Consider the following 22,273-nt stretch of genomic DNA (forward strand, 5'->3'; position numbering starts at 1 on the left):
AATGGGTGACAGCTGGCCCCATCTTTTTCGGTCTCCATGTATTTTCATGTTTTGGCTGACAAGATGGCCCTACTGCTATATGGCACAGCTTTTAGCGTATGTTGATTTCTTAGCAAAGGCCCGTGAATTTCAGGACAACCGGCAGGGCTATCAGAGAAGCACAGCATCCAGCAGGAGGTCCTGCACGCAGTTCTGTTTGCTCACCCACGTGGTGGAGGTTCCACAGTTCTGCTCCACACTGGACCCTTAATGCTGAAGGAAAGGAGAACGGACAGCCCAGCCCCAGGAAGCGCCCTGGGCCTGCCTGGCAGATGCACTTACCCGCAGGTGCAGCCCAGAAAGGGCCCGAGTGGGCATCTGCTGAGGCTGGAAGGGGGCAAAGGGCAGGGTGGGCATGCAGCCTGGTGGCAGCAGGACCCTGTCCCAGCTCACACATAATGGATTAAAACCTCCCTGAAGCTAGGAGGGCCCTTGGAAATCAAGAGGTCCTCCCTTCTACCCAAATGTACAGATGAGGAAACTGAGGCACCAAAGACAAAGCTGTCTGCCTCCTCTCTCTTCCAGAGGTAATGACTCAGGGGAATTCAGCACTGCCGCAGACATGAGCCAGGCGGCCAGGCCTCCCTTGGCTGCCCCTCATCCATGGAGTGGCTGGCATCCCAGTTCTGCCAGCCTCCTTCAAGATGTCATCCCATCCTGTCCTTGCCTCATTCTGATCTCCCTGGGCTGAGAAGGGAACCCCCAGCCAGAAGCCAGCCCACAGCCTCATGCTGGTTCTCAGCATCCCTCATGCCTCATTCCAGGGCTGAGCCCCAGCTCACCTGACTACTGGCCTGGGAGCCCCTGTGGGCTCCCCCCTGCCTCCCTCCCTGCCTCCCCCTCCCCACAGCAGTGAGCAATCTGGGAACCGGTGGGCCTTCTTGTCCACACTCAGCTGAGGCTTGGGGAACTCAGCCCCTCTGAGCCCACTCGGGCTCTGCCACGACATTATTGCATGACCACCAGGAAACCACCGCCTCGGTGTCCTTAGCCATAGCATGGGAATAGTCTCCTCTGACTCCCAGACTGGTGCAAAGGCAAAATGAGTTCCTTGATGGGGATGCCTGTGGCCTTCCGTGCAGAGGAAAGCACACTGGGCCTCATGACAACACCCCTTTCCAACCCCTCCCCCAAAGTCCTGGCTCCACCCCTTCCAGGCACCGAAGCTCAAGCGATATTACTATTAGCCAGAATCTGATACGTGAGAATGAGACAGGACAGTGCAGGGGAGCCTGAGGGTTGGGGGCACTTGCAGTGTAGTCAGCTGGACCTTAAGCCCTCACCCCTGCGGCTGCAGGAAGTGGCCCTGGTGGCCAATCTGTGCCCGGTCCTCGATGGGCCCCTTCGGTTCTCTTGCGGAAAGCAGGGGTGCCAGTGGAGACTCTTCGGTGCAACCCTCCCCCAGCCTAGGCCCAGGCCTAGGTCAGGGCACCCCACCCCATTCCTGTTCCCCAAGCTCGGGGCCCCCACGCAGCAGGGCTGTTGGGGGGCATCCAGACAGGGGCCTGGGCGGGCAGAGCGAGCAAAGGCTTTCAGGTGGGTGGAAGGCGGGCAGGGGCGGGGGAGGTGGAGGGAGACGCCGGGCAGGCTGCGGCCCCTCCCCGCTCCCTCCCTGCGCGCCGCCGGCGACGGTGCCCCTCCTGGGCAGGGGGCGGAGAAGACGGCGACGGGAGGGGAGGAGGCGGCGGCGGAGGCGGGATTTGGAGTTTCCCTCCGCTGCGGCGGCGGCGGCGGCAGCCCCTCGGCTCTAGGCGAGGCCGCCGCCCGAGGCTCCGGTGGCGGTCGGCGGCAGTGGCGGTGGCGCTTCCCGCCGCCCCGGCTTTGGAAACTTCCCGGCCGCCACGCGCGGAGCCGGCGCAGGAAGCCGAGTGGAACGGAGGTGAGCAGAGGTGAGCGGAGCACGCGGCGCCAGAGCACCCACCCCCACCCCACCCCACCCCCACCCCCACCCGGCCTGGCCGCCCTCCGACGTGCGCTCCTCCACCCTGCACCCCCAAAGTCTTGCCAACGCACACCCCACGGGGCCGACGCACGCGCCCCTGTGAGATACACTCGGTCCTGCCACCGCACACCCCCTGCATCCCGACCGTGCACCTCCGGTGTCGTCCACCACGCACACCCCCTGCCACTTACACTCCCGCACACAAACCGTGCACCCTGGACCCAGGTCCCTGCAATGCAAATCCCAGTAGCCCGGAACCCACCACTGTCCCCAACTCAGACCAGCACCCATCACAGACCCTGCCACGCCTCAGTACACACCCCGGTTCACACATACTCCCAATACATCCATGCACTTTCAGCACTAACATAGCTCCCCTCGGCGCCCCCACCATCTCCGACTCCCCATATGCTCATTACAGACACCCCACCCACGTTCCCAGCCCAGAGACATTGCAATCCACCCACCCCCAAGCGAAGCCCCAACACTACCCCACACCACAGAGGCTGACACTCCCCACCACGCACTCTCAGGCACCCCAACATGTATGCACACCTGCTGGATCCTCTCTCTCCAGCACCCAGCCCCGCCCCCATGGCAAATAGCCTTCAACAGCCCCCAGAACATCCCCGAGTCCCTCCCACCAGCACCCCCAACACCTGGCACGCGGGCTCTAGAGGCTGCAGCATTTGGTGACATCCCTGCCAGGCGCCTCTGGCTCGCCTTGGGCAGCAACTTGCCATCCTGAGGGGCCCCAGGTGCCTCCCTAAACAGACCTTGAGTCTCCCCAGCGACTGGCTTGGTCTCTTCCCTAAGATAAAGAAGGCACTTGGGGCACAAGGTACCGTACTTAGATGTCGGGGCACCGGGAGTGGGGGTGAGGAGGAGGCAGAGAGGCAGGCACTGAGATGGAGGCGGCAGCACATAGTAGGTCGGTGCCACGAGGACAGGCGTTCACCCAGTGTGTGTGCGCGCCAGTCTGCGTGTGTGTTGGGAGGAGGGCTGTGTGTGCACGTGTGCTTGTGCATGTCTGGGGGGAGTGTGTGACCCGCTGAGAGAAAAAGCAGGAGCAGCACCGTCATGGGCTCCCTCGTGCAACAATTGGTTTCATTCATTCACGCCTTCTTTGTTAACGAGCATTTCTTCCGTGAGCGCCCGGCTGGTGCCAGGCCCTGCACTGGGAGCTGAGGCCAGCTTGGGGCCGGGCACACACCCGCTCCTGCCTTGGAGGAACTCCCAGTCCCGCGAGGAGACCGACCAGGAAAAGCAGAAAGCCATCCCCAGCAGAAAGTGGATTTGGTGGAAAAGACACTGGATTTGGCAGGAACGCTGTCGCTGGGAGTTGTGCTCCCGACCATGTGACCTGGCCGCGACAGCCGAAATCCTGCCACTCGGCCCGGCGGGAACCGTGCATTTTGGAATGGGGGGGATGGAGGGAGAGGCGGGGCGCCGCTCTCCGAAGGCTCTGGGGACCAGAGGGCGCACGCGGCGCGCACCGGGCCTAACGGCGGCAACGTCCCCGTGTCCTCCCCGGGGCAGTGGCCTGGCCCAGCGGAGGCCAGGGGTGCCCTGCGTGGGCTGGGGCTGCGGGCGCAGCGCCCACCCTGCGGCGAGCGCGCGGCCTGGCTCCGCCCGCCGGAGGGAGCCTGGTGAGGCCCCAGCGCGCAGCCCGCCTTCCCCTCCCCAGCCCGCCCGGGGAGCGGGTGCGGGGAGGGGCCGGCGCCCGGAGCAGGCTCTGCCGAGGCCCGAGTGCGGAGCGGGCCTGGCGAGGGTCGGGGGAGGGGGGCTTGGCTGCGTTCAGCCCTGCAGTGCGGAGGTGGCAACAGGTTCCAGTTTGTACTGCTGCTAGCGCAGCGGGCGCTGCTGGCGCTGGGCACAGAACACTCGCTTTCCCCGCTGGAGGGCTTGCCAGCAGGGTTGGGAGAAAGGTGCAGGGGAGCCACTTTTCAGGCATCGGGAGGCAAGGCCCGCACAACCCCACCCTGGGGGGTTTCTTGGAGCCTAGCTTCCTCTCCCTTCACCATTGTAGAAGTTGCCTCCCTCCACATCCTCATCTTCCCAGCCAGGCTCCCATCACCTCCTCCAGGAAGTCCTCTCCAGATAGCATGCCTGGGCCCCTGTGGAGTACCTACCTCCCTTGGGGTTGGTGGCCCTCTCTCCAACTATACTGAGCCCCCATTATACGGTGGGGGCGCATGTGTCTCTCCACCTCCCTATCAGACGGACCTTGCCACCCTCAGTGCCTACAACCTGGCCAAGCCAGGTACCCCAGGCCGGCACATTACAGATCACTTTGGTGCCTTCAACCCCTGGCCACTCCAGGGTCCCACTCACAGCTGCAGCAGGCCTGGAGGGAATCCCCAGGCTTGGGGCCCATGGCCAGGTGGCTGCCCACCTCTGCCTCTGGGAGTGAGGATGGAGGTATAGGAGACACTGGAAGACAGAGTCTCTGCCCCAGAGTACGCAGGACAGGGAAGTGGGCCCCACCCTCCCAAACTGCAGCTCTTGGACATTGCAGTCTCAGAGAGCTGAGGTCTGAAGCGCAGAGGAGGGAGACCACAAGCCGGCCCAGGAGAGAAAGGCTGCCTGGAGGAGGGCACCTTGAGGGGGCCTGAAGGAGCAGTCTAGACAGGCTGCGGAGGAGGGAGGCCTGGCCTGGGCGTAAAGGGGCACATACCAGCTGCCTCAGGCCCCTGGATGCTGGTGGTGGGACTCATCCCAGAGGCCAGGACGTGGTGGGCTATGGCCAGAGATGAAACCCAGGCTGGTGACCCACTGGGTCAGGGCGGGAGGGTTGGGGTGAATGGAGACCCCTTGAGGTAGCCTGGCTCTCCGCAGCATTGCCTCCTCATCTTACTCTGGTTCAGGAGAGGAGTCCTCGGTAGCCACATTGGGCTTAACTATAATAAACTTAGGCCTTCCAGTGGCTTTGAGCCCTTCACTCCTTAGTTACACGTCTTGGTGCCTGTCCTATGCATATAGCTCTGCTTTCTTTTACTTAGTTCCTTGGGGTAGATTCCCAGAAGTGGCCAGAGAGTGTGGATTTCTTCCTAGCTCTGGATGCATATTACCAAATTAATTTCCAAAAGTGCCAATAGAGAATCCTCCAGAAACCAGCAGTGGAGCAGCGGGCCGGTTTCACAGCACCCTTTGCCAGTACTGGGTGTTCTAATTTTGAGAACATTTTTACTAATGTAATAGGTGGGAAGTGTTACCTTGTTTTCTGTTGTTGTTGTTATCTTGTTTTTTGAATTTGCTTTCCTTCCATGCCTGAGGTTGAACCTTCCCCCAAACGTCTTGTACCGGTTGGGTTTCCTCCTCCATGCAGTCTTTTCTGGTTCCTTGCGCATTTATCTATCAGAGTCTTAACTTTTCGATTAACCTGTATGTGCTTTATCTTATCTTCTGTATATGTTCCTTCAGCTCTACAATTTGCTTTAGATGGGTTTTAAGCAGAGAGGGGACATAGACCAGACTTTTCAGAAACCTCCTCCACCTCGTTTCATTGTCTCGGGACTACCACACCTGGTATCATCTTGTTCTGTCAGCTGTTTATTACGGACCTGTCCTGCTAGTCTGGGAGCTCTGTGCAAGCAGAGACCCTGTGTGTCCTGCCCGTTGATCATACTGTGTCCATGGAAGGTATGGAGGCCAGCAGCCTTTGCCAAACGAATGTTCTGGTGTAGAGCTGGACAGCGGGTGGTTGAGGTGGATAGGCCTGGAGAGGACTTGGGAAGCTATGACCGTGGCCTGGTCAAGAGCTGGCAATGCAAGCAAGCCCTTGGCCATTGCAGGGGCAGAGGGGAGAGCATAGATGGGAGAGAAACTTCAGTAGAAACTACTTTGCTCTTGACTAGGCAGGAGGCAGAGGGAGAAGCCAAGGGGAGTCCCAGGATCGGTATTGTAAGAAGCGCAGAGCCCTGAGTTTAGGGCTGGGAGCTCAGAGCTCCTGGTGCCTTTGGCGAGGCCTGTGCGAATGAAGCCAGTGGGGGTGCCCAGAAGCTGCCCTCTGCCTGCCTAGCCCTCCCGCCAGCCTTGGGCAGAGTTCTGGGCCAGAAGGCAGCAGTGGCTTTCTGGTCCTGCTTCCTCCTTCACTCCGCGATTTCAGTGGCATCCCACAGAGGCCCACGGTGGTGGCTATGATGAGCCTCCCAGATAGATGGGGCTACTGAAGACCAGTCAGGGATATGATGGTTTGGGGTCACTCAGTGAGTAGGGTTTGAGGCAGGCTCTGGGGCAGGGGCACTGGGCTCTTGTCCCCACCCCTCCCCCTGCCTCCAGGGGCCTGACTGGCGCCGGCCAGGGGAGCTGTGGCTGGTCCCCTGCTGGGCCCCTGACCTGCCCTTGGCCTCTGCCCCGGCCCTGTCCCGCTTGGGTGGAAACCCCAGCTCAGCGCGCCACTTGCAGGGGGCCCACCCGACTGCTTTCGCTGGCACCCGTTGGCTCGCTGGACCCCTGAGCCCGCCCCCGCCGCCCCGCCCCTCTAAATGGTAACTCCACGTCCAAAGGCAGCCGCTTCCGAGGTGGAAGCTGGATCGCTGCAGGCTCGCAGCAGCTCAGGACTCGGCGTCCACGTGCGCGCCTTCCTTGCCGCACCGCCCTCTTCCCAGGGGCCTGCCCCGGACACCCTGCCCGGGGATCGCGCCCCGTGTCCCGCGGTGGCCGTGGCCGGGACGTCCGCGAGCAGCTGCCCGCCGGATCACGCCCCAGGTCTCTCTCCTTTTGTTTTCTCCTCCCCGGGGGTGGGGGGCACCAGAGCCGGATCAGCTCCCAGAGGGCCAGGCACGGCCCATTACCTCGGCGCCACCTCTATTCCCCAGGCCCACTGGCCGTGGGGAGACCTCGGCCTTGAATCCCTCTCACACGCACACACCCCCAAAGTCGGAAGCTCAAACTTGTGGCGTGATTGCGGGCAGGCTGAGCGAGAGACGCAGAAAGGGGGTGTGAAGGAAGGAAGGAAGGTGTCTGTAGCCTTGGGACGCCTCAGTAGAGCCTGGAAAGGGACCTATGGCTCTCGAAGGGGCCGTTGACTCCCAGCCTTCCTCTTCTGGGGGACCTCTCACACTGCCTTTCCCGGGGCGGGGAGTAGTGGCCCTCCCGGATGGCTGCCTCGGGCGTTTTTCTTGGGGCGCACAGGGCGCCTTCTGCATGTCCTCACTGGGAGGGATGCGAGACGAGAATCGGGTGGTGGAAGGGTGTCCCTGCGGGACTCTGGGCGTCTGCCTTCAGGACACAGGGTTGGCTTCACATCTTGACCCCTGGGCCCGCGCCCGGTGGCGGCCGGGTGAGGAGAAAGTGGGCTCACGCCGCGCGCCTTCCTTCTCTCTGCAGCACCAGCGGCCCGACGTGCCAGGAGCCGCGAGCCTATGGAGGGTCTGGGCCGCTCGTGCCTATGGCTGCGCCGGGAGCTGTCGCCCCCGCGGCCGCAGCTGCTGCTCCTGGACTGCCGCAGTCGCGAGCTGTACGAGTCGGCGCGCATTGGCGGGGCGCTGAGCGTGGCACTACCCGCGCTGCTGCTGCGCCGCCTGCGGCGGGGGAGCCTGTCGGTGCGCGCGCTTCTACCGGGACCGCCGCTGCAGCCGCCTCCGCCCGCCCCCGTGCTCCTGTATGACCAGGGCGGGGGCCGGCACCGGCGCGGGGAGGCCGAGGCCGAGGCTGAGGCCCAGGAGTGGGAGGCTGAGTCGGTGCTGGGCACCCTGCTCCAGAAGCTTCGGGAGGAAGGCTACCTGGCCTACTACCTACAGGGTAGGTGCTGGAGGTGGTGCGGTGGGCACCGGCCTGGGGAGGACCCCTACCCAAGAGGCAGAGCCCCACCTTCCAAGGGGATTCACAACTCATTTGACTGTGAGCAAAGCCTGCCTCATTTTGTCTAAAGTGGAGGTGAGATACCCTCCTGTGAGCATGACCTTGGGCAAGTCCTTCACTCTTGGGAGCCTCAGTTTCTGAGCTGGACAATGGGGATAATCAGGCTGACCCGACCCAGCACACAGGAGACTCAAGAATAAAGTACCACGTGTGGGCACCCAGCCTCCCCAAAATGGTATCACCACCTCCTCCAGCTGTTCAGCCATGGGCAAAGGAGACAGGGGACCCAGGAGGAAAAATCTCACTCTACAAAGGCTCTGGAAGGGGGCAGGGGAGAGAGAGAAGCAGTGAAGGCAGAAGGAGGCCTGAGGAAGCAGAGACCTGCACACCACCACCCCTATAGTCATGGCAGGGCTGGGGGATGGAGGGGAGACAGGCTGAGGCGGGCCTCTTGGCTCCTTGCTGAGCCACACACACGTGCACCCTCCAGAGGTCCAGGTGAGGGACAGTGTTCCCGTGAATCTACAAAGCCAGCTGTCCCACCTCCCCTTCACAGGAGTCCTTGGGCTGTGGCCCCTAGCTACATTCTGAATGCACAGGGATACAGAAATATTCAAAGTGTTGAGTTTCCAGGCCCTCACCCCAGCTCAAGGAAATAACAGTTATCTGTAGACCAAGGAGATGTTTGCTTATTGGGACTTTGGAACCATCCATGGAATGTTGCACTCTCCCAGGCTCCCCACCTCTTGGGGTCCCACTTCGTCCCTGAAGAAAGCACAGAGATGGCTGTGACCTGGCCCCTGGCCTCAGGGTGCTCCTGGACAGGGAGAAACCCAGACAAAGAATTCACATCTGAACCTTCCCTCTTCTTTGACTGAGGGCCACTGGTCCTCCCCAAGATTAGCAGTATATCTAGACTCTGTTGAGCCTTCATGCCTGCCTCGGCTCAGCCCTGGGGGTGTAAGATCCTCTTGGGGTGGCTCTGCCTGGGCTCAGTGTCTTGCACCCCCAGCAGCTGCAGTGGGCACTTGCTGTCCAGAAGAATAGCCAACTGCTGGGCGAGGGTGGCTGGGCTGCCAATGGCATACAGGTTGCTGGCTTGTGAGTTCTCTTTGGGAACATCTACAAGCCCCCTCAGGCATCGGGGCTATCTAGGGTTGGTTCCCTATCCCCAGCCAGGGGCACTTGGCTGCCCAGGAGGCCAGATCAGCGGGACCCTCCATCTCTTTCCTCCTAGGTGGCTTCAGCAGATTCCAGGCCGAGTGCCCTCACCTGTGTGAGACCAGCCTCAATAGCCGTGGTGGACCAAGCACCGCCATGGTGCCCAGCCCAGTGGTGGGGCTGGGCAACCTGTGCCTGGGGTCTGACTGCTCCGATGCTGAATCCGAGCCTGACCGCGACTCCATGAGCTGTGGCCTGGATTCGGAGGGTGCCACACCCCCCCCATCGGGGCTGTTACCCTCCTTCCCAGTCCAGATCCTGCCCAACCTCTACCTGGGCAGTGCCCGGGATTCGGCCAATGTGGAGAGCTTGGCCAAGCTGGGCATCCGCTACATCCTTAATGTGACCCCCAACCTCCCTAACCTCTTTGAGAAGAATGGTGATTTTCACTACAAGCAGATCCCCATCTCGGACCACTGGAGCCAGAACTTGTCCCAGTTCTTTCCGGAGGCCATTGCATTCATTGGTGAGTCCGCCCTGTCTCCTTCCTTCTCCCAGACCTGGCTCCTGGCCTCTCCCATTTCCTCCCCCTCTCCCTCATGATGGCTCCTCCCGGGTTTAGCTGCCCTCCTCAGAGCCCTTAGCCAGGATCTCCTTTCTGGGGTTGGGCAGTGCCAGGGCCAGCTCTCAGAGGCCGGCCGTGAAAGTGCCGGGACTCTTCAGGTCGGGCAGGGCTTCCCACCCTAGACAACTGGAAAACTTGGCAAAATATATGAGTCAACTGTTTTCTGATGGTGGATAACAGTCAGTGAAGACCCTGTAGTGTCTGATCCACTCTGCCCCCATCTAGATGAGGCCTTGTCCCAGAACTGCGGGGTGCTTGTCCACTGCCTGGCGGGTGTCAGCCGCTCTGTTACCGTCACCGTGGCCTACCTCATGCAGAAGCTCCACCTCTCACTCAATGATGCCTACGACCTCGTCAAGCGGAAGAAGTCTAACATCTCGCCCAACTTCAACTTCATGGGGCAGCTGCTGGACTTCGAGCGTAGCCTGCGGCTGGAGGAGAGGCGTGCCCGGGAGCGGAGCAGCGGCGGGCAGGAGTCCACCACCTCTGACCCGCCCTCCTTCTTCACCACCCCCACCAGCGATGGTGTCTTCGAGCTGGACCCCACATAGGGCCCTGCCCCACCCCCTAATGGGTGCTCCCCACCACCCATGTGCTGGGGGAGAGGGAGGGAGGGGGCTTAGCGATAAGCAAGGGGGGGGGAGGGTTGGGGGGGAAAGCGCAATACCTCATGCGGGGGCTGTGGGAAGAGGCAGGAGCTGGGAGCCCCTCCAGGGTGGCCGTGGGGAGAGAGAGACCTGTCCTGCCCACTTGAAACATCTGCGGGAATCCTATTAAATGTGCCTATGGGCCAGCCGGGGATCACCGGCCTGACCCGCACCGCTTTGGGGCGGAACCACGCTCCAGAACCTGCCTCTTCTGCGACTGTTACTTTCTTCTTTCGGGGGGGGGGGGGGGGGAGGTGTTCCCATTCCAAGGGCCCATTTCAGGTGGCTGCCTATTTCCAGACCCAGGCCCTGCGTGCTCTGCCAGCTCAGCTGGGCTCTGAGCCTCTGTTTTCCCCCTTCAGGAAGGTTGTGTGCCTGCTCCAGCCACCTCATTTGCCACAGGGACCTGTTCCCAGTCCCATCCCTGTCCCCAAATGACTGCTTATGGGGAGGGATTCACCTCTACCACCATTGCAGTCACCTCCCTCAGTCACCTCCCTGCTTCTCTGCTGAGAGCTTCCCAGGGGATGTGGACTCAGGTGCAGTGGCCACCCAGCATCCATGGGGACAGCCCCTGACTGGGTGTCTCCTTGCTGGACAGCGCCATTAGGGAGAGTGCTGGCCTAGGGGCTGTTGAGAGGGTTCCCAGCTGCACATCTGGCGCCCTGACTGTTTATCCACTTGACATTTGAAAAGATGCTTTTTTTCCTCTTCCCCCAGATGTCTTGACGGGATCACTGGGTCTCTTTGTGATTGAGGGTGGTCAAACTGCCACCGGAGGAGATGGGGTCTTGGAGCAAGAGCTGGGGGGTGGGGCAGGGGAAGAAGAAGGCCTGGATTTCGTTGCTGCCATCCCACACAGCCACGGTTGGTTTGGGGAGCGGGGAAGGGACCAAGCTACGCTACGCGTGTGCGTGCACACACGGTCATTCATTGAAGTACACACCCCTCATGGGTGGCAGGCATGCATGCGTGCGTGTGTGCGTCGGTGCTCATACACGCACCCTACCCTGCTTCCGCACCTGGCCCAGTGACCATCTCACCCTTGGGAACCCACCCCATGGTTGCTTTCTTGAATTGTTCCTGAATAAACAGTTTATATAAGATACCAAACTGAGGGAAGCTGCTTCCAGAGCACCTTGGGGGGTTCAGGGGAAGGTGGGGAGGGAGGTTGGGAAGGAGAGGGGATGTGCTCGGCTGGTCAGGGACTCAAGCACCACCCCCATGTCATCTTTTCCCATCTGGCACCTGCACTGCCTGTCGGCCCAAACTCTAGCCAAGCTGCCCATTCACTCACAACCCACGGAGCTCCTATCTAACATACGTGGCTAGGCACTAGGACGAAGCCATGAACCAAAAAAGCCTGCCAGTTGGAGCCAACTTCCTAGAAGGGGAGGAAGACACTACACAACAGACCCCATGAAGCAGTAAATGATGCCAGGTGTCTGGTGTGGCAGAAAGAGCAGGGGAGCAAGGACCCAGAAGTGACCATGGGGGTTGGCAGCTGCGCCCCAAGATTTGGTGCAGAGTCAGCCCCAAGCCTAAGTATGAGGTGATGGGAGCTGCAGAAGGACCTGAGCTGGGGAGGGACATGCAAAGACGTGCACATCCAAACGTGTGTCCTGCTGGCTGACAAAGTGTGGAGTTTGGACCAGAGAGGCCCAGGCTGGAGGCAGGAGAGCCTGTAGAGGCCGCTGGGCCACCTGAAGTGACAGAAGAGGCTTGCTCCTCCCTGGCCTCCCTGCCTCAGCTCTGGATAGCTCCAGTGCCTTCTGTACACCATATCTGGGGTGGTCCTCCTAAAGCCAGGATTCCCAACCACAGAGGCATGGCAGGAAGTGGAAGGGAAACTGGAGGCTGGATGGGGACAAGTGCAATATGAAAATGCAGCGGCAACTTTGTAAGTAATGTAGACAGCATGTCTAGAGAAATCTTCCCAGTACAGAACCCCTAAAAAACAGGATGAAATCTAAAAACATGTTGGAATGAATGGCCGAGCTGGTAGGAAAATAAGAGAAAGCCTCTGAGGTCAGAAACCATGAGGATACTTGAGTCCAGAGGAGTGAGCCAGCTCTGGGGCTGGCACCTATCCCAGGGGCATCTACACCCAAGAGCCAGGAGTCCGGGACCTCCCCTCCTCCTTGGACACCCTCTTCTGGTGGCTTTCCAGACACCACCCAGGGGAGCCAGGAGAAAACACCTGGGCCCCCACATTGAAGGGCAATGCTCTCAATAGGCATGGTTGACAGACTACTGCCCCCCTAAAGATGGCCACATCCTAATCCCAGGACCCTATGAATATGATACCTTCCATGGCAAAAGGTACTTCACAGATGTGAAAAAGTCAAGGATCTTGAGATGGGGAGACTGTCTTGGATTATCCGAGTGGGCCCCAAATGCCATCACATGCATCTTTACAAAGGAAAGAGGAAGGCAGGAAAGTGAGAGAAGAAGATGTGATGATGGAAACGTGGGTCAGAGCCAGAGAAAGATTGGAAAACGCTACATTGCTGACTTTAAAGATGGGTGAAGCGGTCCACCAGCCAAGGAACGTGTGCGTCCTCTAGAAGCTGGAAAAGGCAAGAAAATGGATTCTTCCTTGAGCCTCCTCAAAATATGCAGTCCTACTGACACCTCCATTTTAGCTCAATGAAATCTATTTTGAATTTCTGTTATCTTACAGACCTCCAGAACCGTGAGATAATAAAATTGTAGTCTGGTTGGGGGGACAGCTCCTGGACTTGTCTTGAAGGTGCATCTGATTAGCTTGCACACAGATTTTTATTTAGACTGTGACAGTCCAATAAAAATAGCGAAGTTTAAAAATACATTTTTTAAGTTCTCATGAAATGGCCCAGAGGGAGTATTGTCCAAGAGTGCCTGGCAGAAGCAAGCACAAACCATCTGTGCAGGGATATCCTTTAAATACAGGCCTCAAATAATTCCTATAGAAAATTCTAAAATACATAATGAAAAAAATCACAAAATGTACCAGAAGACAAGCCTCCATGCATAAGAGAAACATATAAATTTAAGAATCAATCTTGCAAAAATAGCAGATTTTGAAATTACATGACACAAATGTAAAATAAGTATGATCAATATGTTTAAAGAAATAAAAGGAAGTATAACAAAAGAACAAGAGACTATAAAATAACCAGGTACTCTTGAAAAATGACCAAATAAAACTTCTAGAAATTAAAAATATAGTAATTAAAATTAGAAATTCAAGATATGGGTTAAACAGCATATTAAACATAGCTTAACAGAGAATTAGTGAACTAGAAGATGGATTTAAAGAAATTATCCAGAATGCAGCACAGAGAGACAAGCAGATAGACTGAGGTCACACAAATATTTAGTTGCATTTGGAGAAGAAAAAAAGTTAGAGAATAGGGAATATGCAATAGTAAAAAAAGACAATGGCCGAGAATTTTCCAAAAATTGATTTAAACAAAAAACACTGTAGAAAAGAATGCTAAGTATCCCCCAAGTATCCATTTTCCCCTTCATCCTTTTATAAATAAAATCCCCAAAGGTTAATAACACATTTGGCTTCCCAGCTAGAAACTTTCACATTCTCCCTTGCAGCTAATCGTGGCCATGTTTTACATGCTGTCTACTTTTCCCATGAGAGCCCTTAGCGTACCAATCCCAGTGTTTTAAATTGTTGGTATGACGATTCCAGTATCCCTGCCATATCTGACTCTGGTTCTGATGCTTGCTCTGTCCCTTCCAACTGTGTTTTTGCCTTTAGTATGACTTATAATTTTTTGTTAAAAGCAAGACATGATGAACTGGGTAAAAGGAATTGTGGTAAACAGGCCTTCAGTAATGTGGTGGTGAGGTGTGAGGGGAGAGGAAACATTGTGTAGACCTACGATTAGTTCTCAGTCTTATAGTGAGCCTGTGCCTCTGCACTGTGAACTGCAGTTTTCCCCCTCCTAAGGTGGGATAGGATGGCTAGAGAGGGCGGGAGTAGAGTATTTCCCTTCCCCCAGCTCTGTTAGACTCTGATAAAACCCCAATAGGTTAGGCTCTGGCATAATAATTTGCCTTGAGGATGGGCCTTGTTAAGAGAACTCTAGTGTATTTCAAACTGTTTACTTTCCTCCTCCCCCTGACAGAACCATGAGGAGATTTTTCTCCAATCTTCACTCTGAGAACCCAGTAGGGCTCATGGAGGTATAACTCACAAAAATGTGAAAGCCTCCCTAAGACGGCCCGCCCCCCTGGAGTTTCTAACTCGCAGTCTTGTCCACACCATATATCCAGCAATTAGTTAATTAAAGTTCAGGTTTTTGTAACTCAGCACTATTCCCAGTTGTGGGTTTGTGCTCTGGTAAGTTGTGATTCTCTGTATTCACCTGCCTCTCCAGTTTGGGGGCAGCAGTTTGCCCCGTGACATCAATTCTCCGTAGATCTAAGAAGTGTTGTTGATGTTTCCATTTGTTCAGCATTTTACCTGTTAGCATGGAGTGATGACTTTCAAGCTCCTTACATGCCGGACCAGAAACAGGAACTCCTCTCCGTCTGTTGTTTGATTGGTTGATTTTCATCATGATGGGTTACATTTTCATGCTTCTTCTACCTCACTCAGAAAGGCTCGGTGTTGGAGTTCACCTAATTTGTTTCCTTGCTTTCAGACACTACAGGGTCTTCACTGATTGTTATCCACCATCAGAAAACAGTTAACTCGGGCTGGCCCTGTGGCTCAGGCGGTTAGAGCTCCATGCTCCTAACTCTGAAGGCTGCCGGTTCAATTCCCACATGGGCCAGTGGGCTCTCAACCACAAGGTTGCCGGTTCGACTCCCGCAAGGGATGGTGGGCTGTGCCCCCTGCAACTAGCAATGGCAACTGGACCTGGAGCTCAGCTGCGCCCTCCACAACTAAGACTGAAAGAACAACAACTTGAAGCTGATCAGCACTCTCCACAACTAAGATTGAAAGGACAACTTGACTTGGAAAAAAGGCCTGGAAGTACACACTGTTCCCCAATAAAAGTCCTGTTCCCCTTCCCCAATAAAAAAAAAAAGAAAACAGTTAACTCATATATTTTGCCAAGTTTTCCAGTTGTCTAGAGTGGGAAGGTAACTCTGGACCCTGTTATTCCCTCATGGCTATATCAGTAGTGAACACCTTGAAGCTTGGTTAAGATAAATATACATGCTAAATTTTCTAGAGTAACTAGTAAAATAATATAAATAGAGTGTACTACTTCCAAACTAGTAGAGGAAAAATATTAAACAATGATAATAAAATCTCAATTCAAAAGCAGTCAAAAGAAGAAAATAAAGAAACAAACACTGGAATAAGTAGAAACTAGAAAATAAGATTTTAGAAATTAATCCAACTATCACTAAACAGAACAAATAAATTTAAATAAATACAGGTTGTTGTTTTTTTTAAATCCAGCTATAATCTGTTTATAAGAAATACATCTGAATGATAGGGGGAAACAAACAGATTGAAGAGCAGGACTTCAGCTATGGCCAAGTAAGTACATCAACAAAAATCCCCTTAAAAAAGCAACTATAATGCTGGACAAAATTGACGAAAACTACCTTTATGATCTGGAAATAAACCAAAGGTATATAAGAAATTAAGAAGCTGAACTTTGGGAGTCTGTGTCATTCTAGCCTAGGGCTTCTCCTATCCCTCACAGCTTGGTTAGCATGGAGGTTCTGCCCAGGCAAGGCAGCCCATGAAGACCAGCAGCTTTTCTGCCTAGATTTTAAGGGGGCTAACTCAATTTAAAGTAGTGGGTAATACCCACACCCAGGGGCACTGTCAGTGGAAGTGTCTTGTCAGAGGCAGACCAGCAGGGGAGGACCAACAGTACTTAGCTCTACTAGACTGAGGTTATGCATGCGGTTGGGACAAGTATATTCCTGGCTAACCAGAGAATGGAGAGGTCCCAAGCTATTCATGCTCTCCAGAACTACCTTGAGGCTACACACATGTATGTAGGAGACTCAAAAGGGCCCATTAGAAAGAAAATCCAGGGAAGACCTTAAAATAGTCTAAAACATTGAAAAAATCCCCCCACCCACACACAGATCCATCAGCAGAGTAAACAAACTTTTACTGGCTCAAGATGTTTGAGCACAGTTTCTGTCCATCACTGGCTGGCCACTACATTAATTAGGCAGATACAGGGGCAACCCCTAGGAAACCAGGCTTAATATTTTAAACTGGAATATTTTTTAAAAAACTAAGCAGAGATGCTAGTGACTGAACACTAGAAATACTATGCCCAAGAAATACTAAAAGAAGTACTTCAGGCTGACACCAGTTAGTAACTTGAATTCACAGAAGACATGAAGAGCATCAAAAATGATTAACATGTGAGTTAACATAAAAATCCCTTCTTTAAAAGATACAAGATTGTATAAAGCATTAGGTATAACACTGTATTGTTGTGTTTATAACCTATATAGATGTAATATATATGACTTAAATAGCACAAAAAGAGGGAAAGAATGAAGCTATCTTGGAGTAGTCTCTACATTTTACCAAAATTAGATGAGTATTAATATGAAGTAGATTGTGATTAGTTAAGATGCATAGTGTAATGTGATTGCAATTAAATATACATATATATATATATATATATATATATATATATATATATATATATATATATTTAAAAAGTCAACAGAGGAAATGAAATGGTACACTAAAAATATTTAACACAAGAGAAGGCAGTCAAGGAAGAGAAGAACAAAAAAGACAGGAGATATATAGAAAACAAATAGCAAAATGGCAAATGTAAATCCAACCATATAAATCATTACATTAAATGTGCATGGTCTAAACACCCCAACCAAAAATCAGAGATTCAAAAAAGCAGGATTCAACTAACTATATTGCTTACAAGAGACAAATCTTATATTCAAAGACACAAATAGATTGAAAGTAAAAGACAGAAAAAGATATATCATGCAAACAGTAACCATAAGAGAGCTGGAGTGGCTACATTAACATCAGATAAAATAGACTTTAAGACAAAAGCTATTATTAGAGAAAGAAGAAACATTTCATAATAATGAAAGGGTGAATTCACTAGGAAGGTATAACAATTATAAACATATACATATCTAACAACACAGCCCCAAAGTACATGAACTAAAAACTAACAGAATTGAAAGGAAAGAGAGACAATTCAACTACGATACCTGGAGAATTCAATACCCCACTTTCCATAATTGATAAAACTAGAAAGAAAAGCAGCAAGGATGTAGAAAACTTGAACAACACTAACAACAAATTTGACCTAACTGGAATCTATAGAACAGTCCACTCAACGAGTGTAAAATACTCACTCTTTTCAAATACACATGGAACGTTCTCCAGGATAGAATATAACCTAGTCCATAAAACAAGCATCAATACATCTAAAAGGACTGAAACATTACAAAATCTGTTCTCTATCCACAACAGGATTAAATTAGAAATCAATCAATCAATAAATCTAGGAAATTAAAAAATACATGGAAATTGAACGTCAAACTTCTAAATAATCCACAGGTCAAAGAAAAAATTACAAGGGAAATTAGAAGATATTTTGAACAGAATGAAGTGAAAACTCAACGTATTGAAATTATGGGATGCAGCCAAAGCAGTACTTAGAAGGAAATTTATAGCTTTAAATGTCTACACCAGCAAAAAAGAATGGTCTCAAATCAATAGCCTAATGATCCACCTTAATAAACTAGAAAAAGAAAAGCAAGCTAAATCCAAAGCCAGTAAAGGTAAGATTAGTGCAGAAATGAAGGAAAATAGAACACAGGAAAACAGTAGAGAAGATCGACTCAAGCAAAAGTTGGCTCTTTGATCTTACCTAGACTGATCAAGAGAAAAGATTACCAAGATCAAGAATGAAAAGGGGGACATTACTACTGACCTATAGAAATTTAAAAGATTATAAGGCAATGTTTTGAATAAAGGCAATGTTTATGCCAATAAATTAGTCATTTCAGATGAAATGGGCAAATTCCTAGAAACACACAAATGACCAAAATTTAAAAGAAATACAAAATTTGCATAGACTTAAGCAAATAAGTCAAATTAGGAATTGAAAATCTTCCCACAAAGAAAATCCAAGCCCAGAAGTCTTTACTGGTGAATTCTATCAAACAATACACCTGAAAACATATGTCCACACAAAAACTTGCACAGAAATGATCATAGCAGCATTATTCACAGTAGCCAAAAGGTAGAAACTACCCAAGTGTCCATCAATGGGTGCATGGATAAACAAAACGTGGTCTATCTATCCAATGGAACGGTATTCAGCTATAAAAAGGAACGAAGTACTGACACAAGCTACAACATGGATGAAAACATTATGCAAAGCATAAGAAGCCAGACACAAAGGGCCACATATTGCATGATTCCATTTATGTGAAATATCAAAATAGGCAAACCCACAGAAACAGAAAGTAGATTAGTGATTGCCAGGGGCTAGGGGTGGGCGATGGGAAAACTGGGGAGTAATCACTTAATGGGTGTGGAGGTTTCTTTTGGGGTGATGAAAATATTCTGTAATTAGATCATGGTGATGATTACACAACTTAGTAAACATACTAAAAAACAATAAATTATACTTTTCAAAGGGTGAATTTTATGGAACGCAAATTATATCTCAACAAAAGACAAATTTGAAGTTTGAAAGGAAAAGGATTGAACAAGATATACCAGGCAAATATCAACCAAAAGAAAGTTATAATTCCCATGTTACTATCAGACAAAGTAGACAATAAGGCAAAAAAGCATTATCAGTATTAATACATGTCACCACATTTTAATCAAACACTTAACTTGCCTGAAATACAGGGCCATTCTAAGCTCATGTGCACCTAATAACCTAACCTGAAAACATATAAAGCAACCGTTGAAAGAACTACGAGGATAAACTGAGAAAAGCAACCGGGCCTCTACTTGGGTCATTATGTGAGGCAGGCTTGGTCCCCTGGTGTGAGGGGAACTCCCAAACTCTCCGTGGGGCCTGAGAAGGGGAATCTGGAGATGAGGTTTTTATATTTATCAAGAGGGTACAGATAGGGTTGAAAAATACCGACAAACTCTCTTAGGGCAAAAATCCAATCTTGTCACTGTGCTGCCTATAACCCTCAATGGCTCCCCAGTGCCCTCTTGAGAAAGCTCACTTTCCAGGCTGATATCTAGCCACTTCTCACAACCAGCCTCAATCAACGAAACTGGGCTGTTTGTTATTCCCCAAACACTCCACCCAAGAAGACTACCATGGAGACAACGGTGCCTGGATGAAGCTGGGGTTGGGCAGACAACATGGCTGCCATGTGCCCACCAAGGAGCTAGCAGGACGGAACCTGGCTTAGAGTCGAGACAGGGATCCTGGCTTGGCCCTTTCATCTCCCGAATAGGCCTGCTTCTGTCCTGAGTTCTAGGGCAGTGTAGGGTGGCATCCTCGACTCCCTCACACTCTCTCCCCACCATTCAGTCCACCATGACTTATCTCCATCTTTCCAGCCCCCCTGCAGCTGCCTCGGCACAGACTTTCTAAATATCTTGTCTTGCCCCCTACATGACCCGCACACATGAATCCCTTACACTGAACTCCACAGGGGTCTCTTCTAGGTCCCAGATACCACACCCCACCTCGGCCACTGTGGAAGAACCCTCCCAGATTCTCACGTCACAGAGTTTCATTAAATGAAACCGAGGCACAACGTTAAAGGTGACAAATCCAGAGCAGTTCCTCCAGCCTAGCTGAAGAAGTTGCCCATCTTTCCCTCAAGTCCCCACACAATCCTCATTGGCAGCAGGGCAGAGCACAAGGCCATGTGGCCTTGGCTCCGTTACTTGGCTTCTCTATGCCTCAGTTTCCCCAGCTGTAAAATGGGGTCAGTGATAATGAGAGTGGCCATCTCCCAGCTGAGGTTTGAGTGAATACCTGGGAAGTTCTCCAGAACAGAACCTGGCACACAGTAAGTCCTCAATAAGAGCTCCCAGTGAGCTAATCCTTGGGGTCAGCTGCAAAGCTAGAAGAATCCATATTTGCAGGGATGAAGGCGAGAAACAAGCCTCTTTTGCTTCATTTCCCCTTCAGGCACCTCCAACTTTCTATGTCCAAAACCAATCCCATGGTCTCTGCCCCAAACCCACACCAGGTGACCCCCTCTTGGCGAATGGTTCCACAACCCACCCAGAAATGCATGGGCCACCCCAGGCCCCCTTTCCTTCATTCCCCACCCTAGTGTGACCCCCCCCCAGGCTGAGTATCCTGGGAGCACATGCCACCCACAGGTTTGCTTTAAGACAGTGTATGCCCAACCCTGTGTGGCCCAGAACGAGGGACATAACCTCCTCTTGGGACACCCATGAGACTCCCTCCTCAGTTCTGTCCCCTATGCCCAAGAAGGCTAGTCTGCTGGACTCTGCTCCTAAGCCACAGCGTCTGAGTTTTCCAGCCTCCCCAGCTCAGCACCTGCCCAGAACTGAATAGGGGCACTCTCCACTGCAACCCCTCCAGCAGCTCACCCCTGCCCGGAGACTAAGACCAGTCTCTTACCCTGCCAGGCTCTGGTCACTCCCGCATCCAGCCTGAGCACCTGTTGTTCCCTGAGCAGGAAATGCTCTCATGGCACCCACCCCCAGCTCCCTCTCCATTCCCCCATCTCTTGCCTTTGGATAAACCAGTCCTTTCTCTCTCCCAGGCTGCATCCCACAGCCTAGCTGAGCCAAAGCTTTCCTGGCACCCACTGCCCCCTCAGATGAGAAGGGCTCAGAGGGATGAAGAAAGTGTGCTGCCTCTACCTGACCTGGGGGTCCCGCTCTCTCCCCGCTCCCAGATGGGCAGGGCAGGACCTCTCTCCCAAGGGAGGACTTTCCTGGAGCAGGATTTCGGGTGGGGGGCAGCGGTGGAGGAGAGGAATGGTTTGGGGCAGCTGCCCCGGGTGCTGAAGGAACAAGGGTGGCCAATGGATGTGACCATGGTGCCGCCTTCTGGCCAGAAGCCAAACTGCACCCTGTGTCAGGGCAGCGGGAGCTGAGGCCCCAACTCTGCAGTGATGATCTTGTCACAGGCCTGGGCTGGAAGAGTGGTCCCTCTCTGAACGAATGTGATTCCTCCTGGAAGGGCTGGCCCAGACGCTCTTGCTCGGGGCATGCTGAGCAGCCAGCATGCTGCTTTCCCCATGCAGGCAATTCTTATCACCCAAGTGGCGGGCCCAGCACCCAGCACAGAGCAGAAGCCCAGTCAATATTTGACAGACAAAACAAGAATGAGTCGGTGGCGTGGGGTCCAATGTGAATAACTGAAGAGAGGGGAAAGAGAGCCAGCAAAAGGACACCGGTGAAGACGTCTGAGGTGGCAGGACAGGAGATGACAAGGCCCCAAGTGGGGTTGCTAAGGGAAGACATGTTGTCGGAGGTGAGGAGGCCAAATTGTTGAGATCTGGCCATGGAGCTGGCTGCCTGAGGTCCCCTGGATTCTGTGACCCCAAAGCCTGGAGCAAAGGATGACCCAAAAGTGGCTGTAGGGACAGAGGAGAAAGCTGCCCACTCCCCTGCAGACTTACCCCCGGCTCAGGGCCCTGTGCGGTGTGTGCATGAGGCAACATGGCGCAGGAAGGGGGTGGATGGATGCTGAGAGAAAGCCACAGAGGGGCTTGTGGGCCTGGGAACCAGCAGGCGGACATGCCCACCCTGGGCCCTGCCCATCCCCAGCTATCTGGAGGCGTGCTGCACGCTGGCTGCTCTCCTCGGTGGAAGCCAGGCCCCCTGGCTCCAACTCCAAAACCTGATCCAGTCTCCACACCCCAAGACCCAGGCCAGCCCTGCTTTGGGTCTCACTGCCCCTCTTCGGTACCAAAGGTTCACAAGAAGGTTCTTCTCCATCACACTCCATGATGGGGGCTGTCAGGAGGCAGCAGCAGGGGTCACAGGAGGGAGGAAGGGTGGCCAGCTCACCCAAAACTCTGCTCTGGCTGGGGCTGAGTGGCCCTAGGGTTTTCCCCTGATGGCTACAGGGGAAACCCCTAGCAGGGTCAAGAGAGGCTTGGGCCCCT

General features: G+C 53.2%; 1 protein-coding gene across 4 annotated transcripts; it reads left to right on the forward strand.

Moving 5' to 3' along the window:
• The first annotated feature begins 1,263 nt into the window (after positions 1-1,263).
• Positions 1,264-10,176, forward strand: DUSP9 (dual specificity phosphatase 9). 4 transcript variants are annotated; one of them, XM_074323750.1, is made up of 4 exons: positions 1,264-1,928; positions 7,313-7,726; positions 9,024-9,473; positions 9,798-10,176. In XM_074323750.1, the coding sequence occupies exons 2-4, from the start codon at positions 7,348-7,350 to the stop codon at positions 10,121-10,123; spliced, it is 1,155 nt and encodes a 384-aa protein (XP_074179851.1). In that variant the 5' UTR covers positions 1,264-1,928; positions 7,313-7,347; the 3' UTR covers positions 10,124-10,176. The 4 variants fall into 4 exon arrangements, with proteins under 4 accessions (XP_074179851.1, XP_074179852.1, XP_019610651.1 ...); XM_074323751.1 differs by having other exon boundaries at positions 1,264-1,918; XM_019755092.2 differs by lacking the exon at positions 1,264-1,928 and adding an exon at positions 2,084-2,822.
• Positions 10,177-22,273: the final 12,097 nt, after the last annotated feature.

Source organism: Rhinolophus sinicus, chromosome X, assembly GCF_036562045.2.
Source record: "Rhinolophus sinicus isolate RSC01 chromosome X, ASM3656204v1, whole genome shotgun sequence".
Classification (NCBI taxonomy): Eukaryota; Metazoa; Chordata; class Mammalia; order Chiroptera; family Rhinolophidae; genus Rhinolophus; species Rhinolophus sinicus.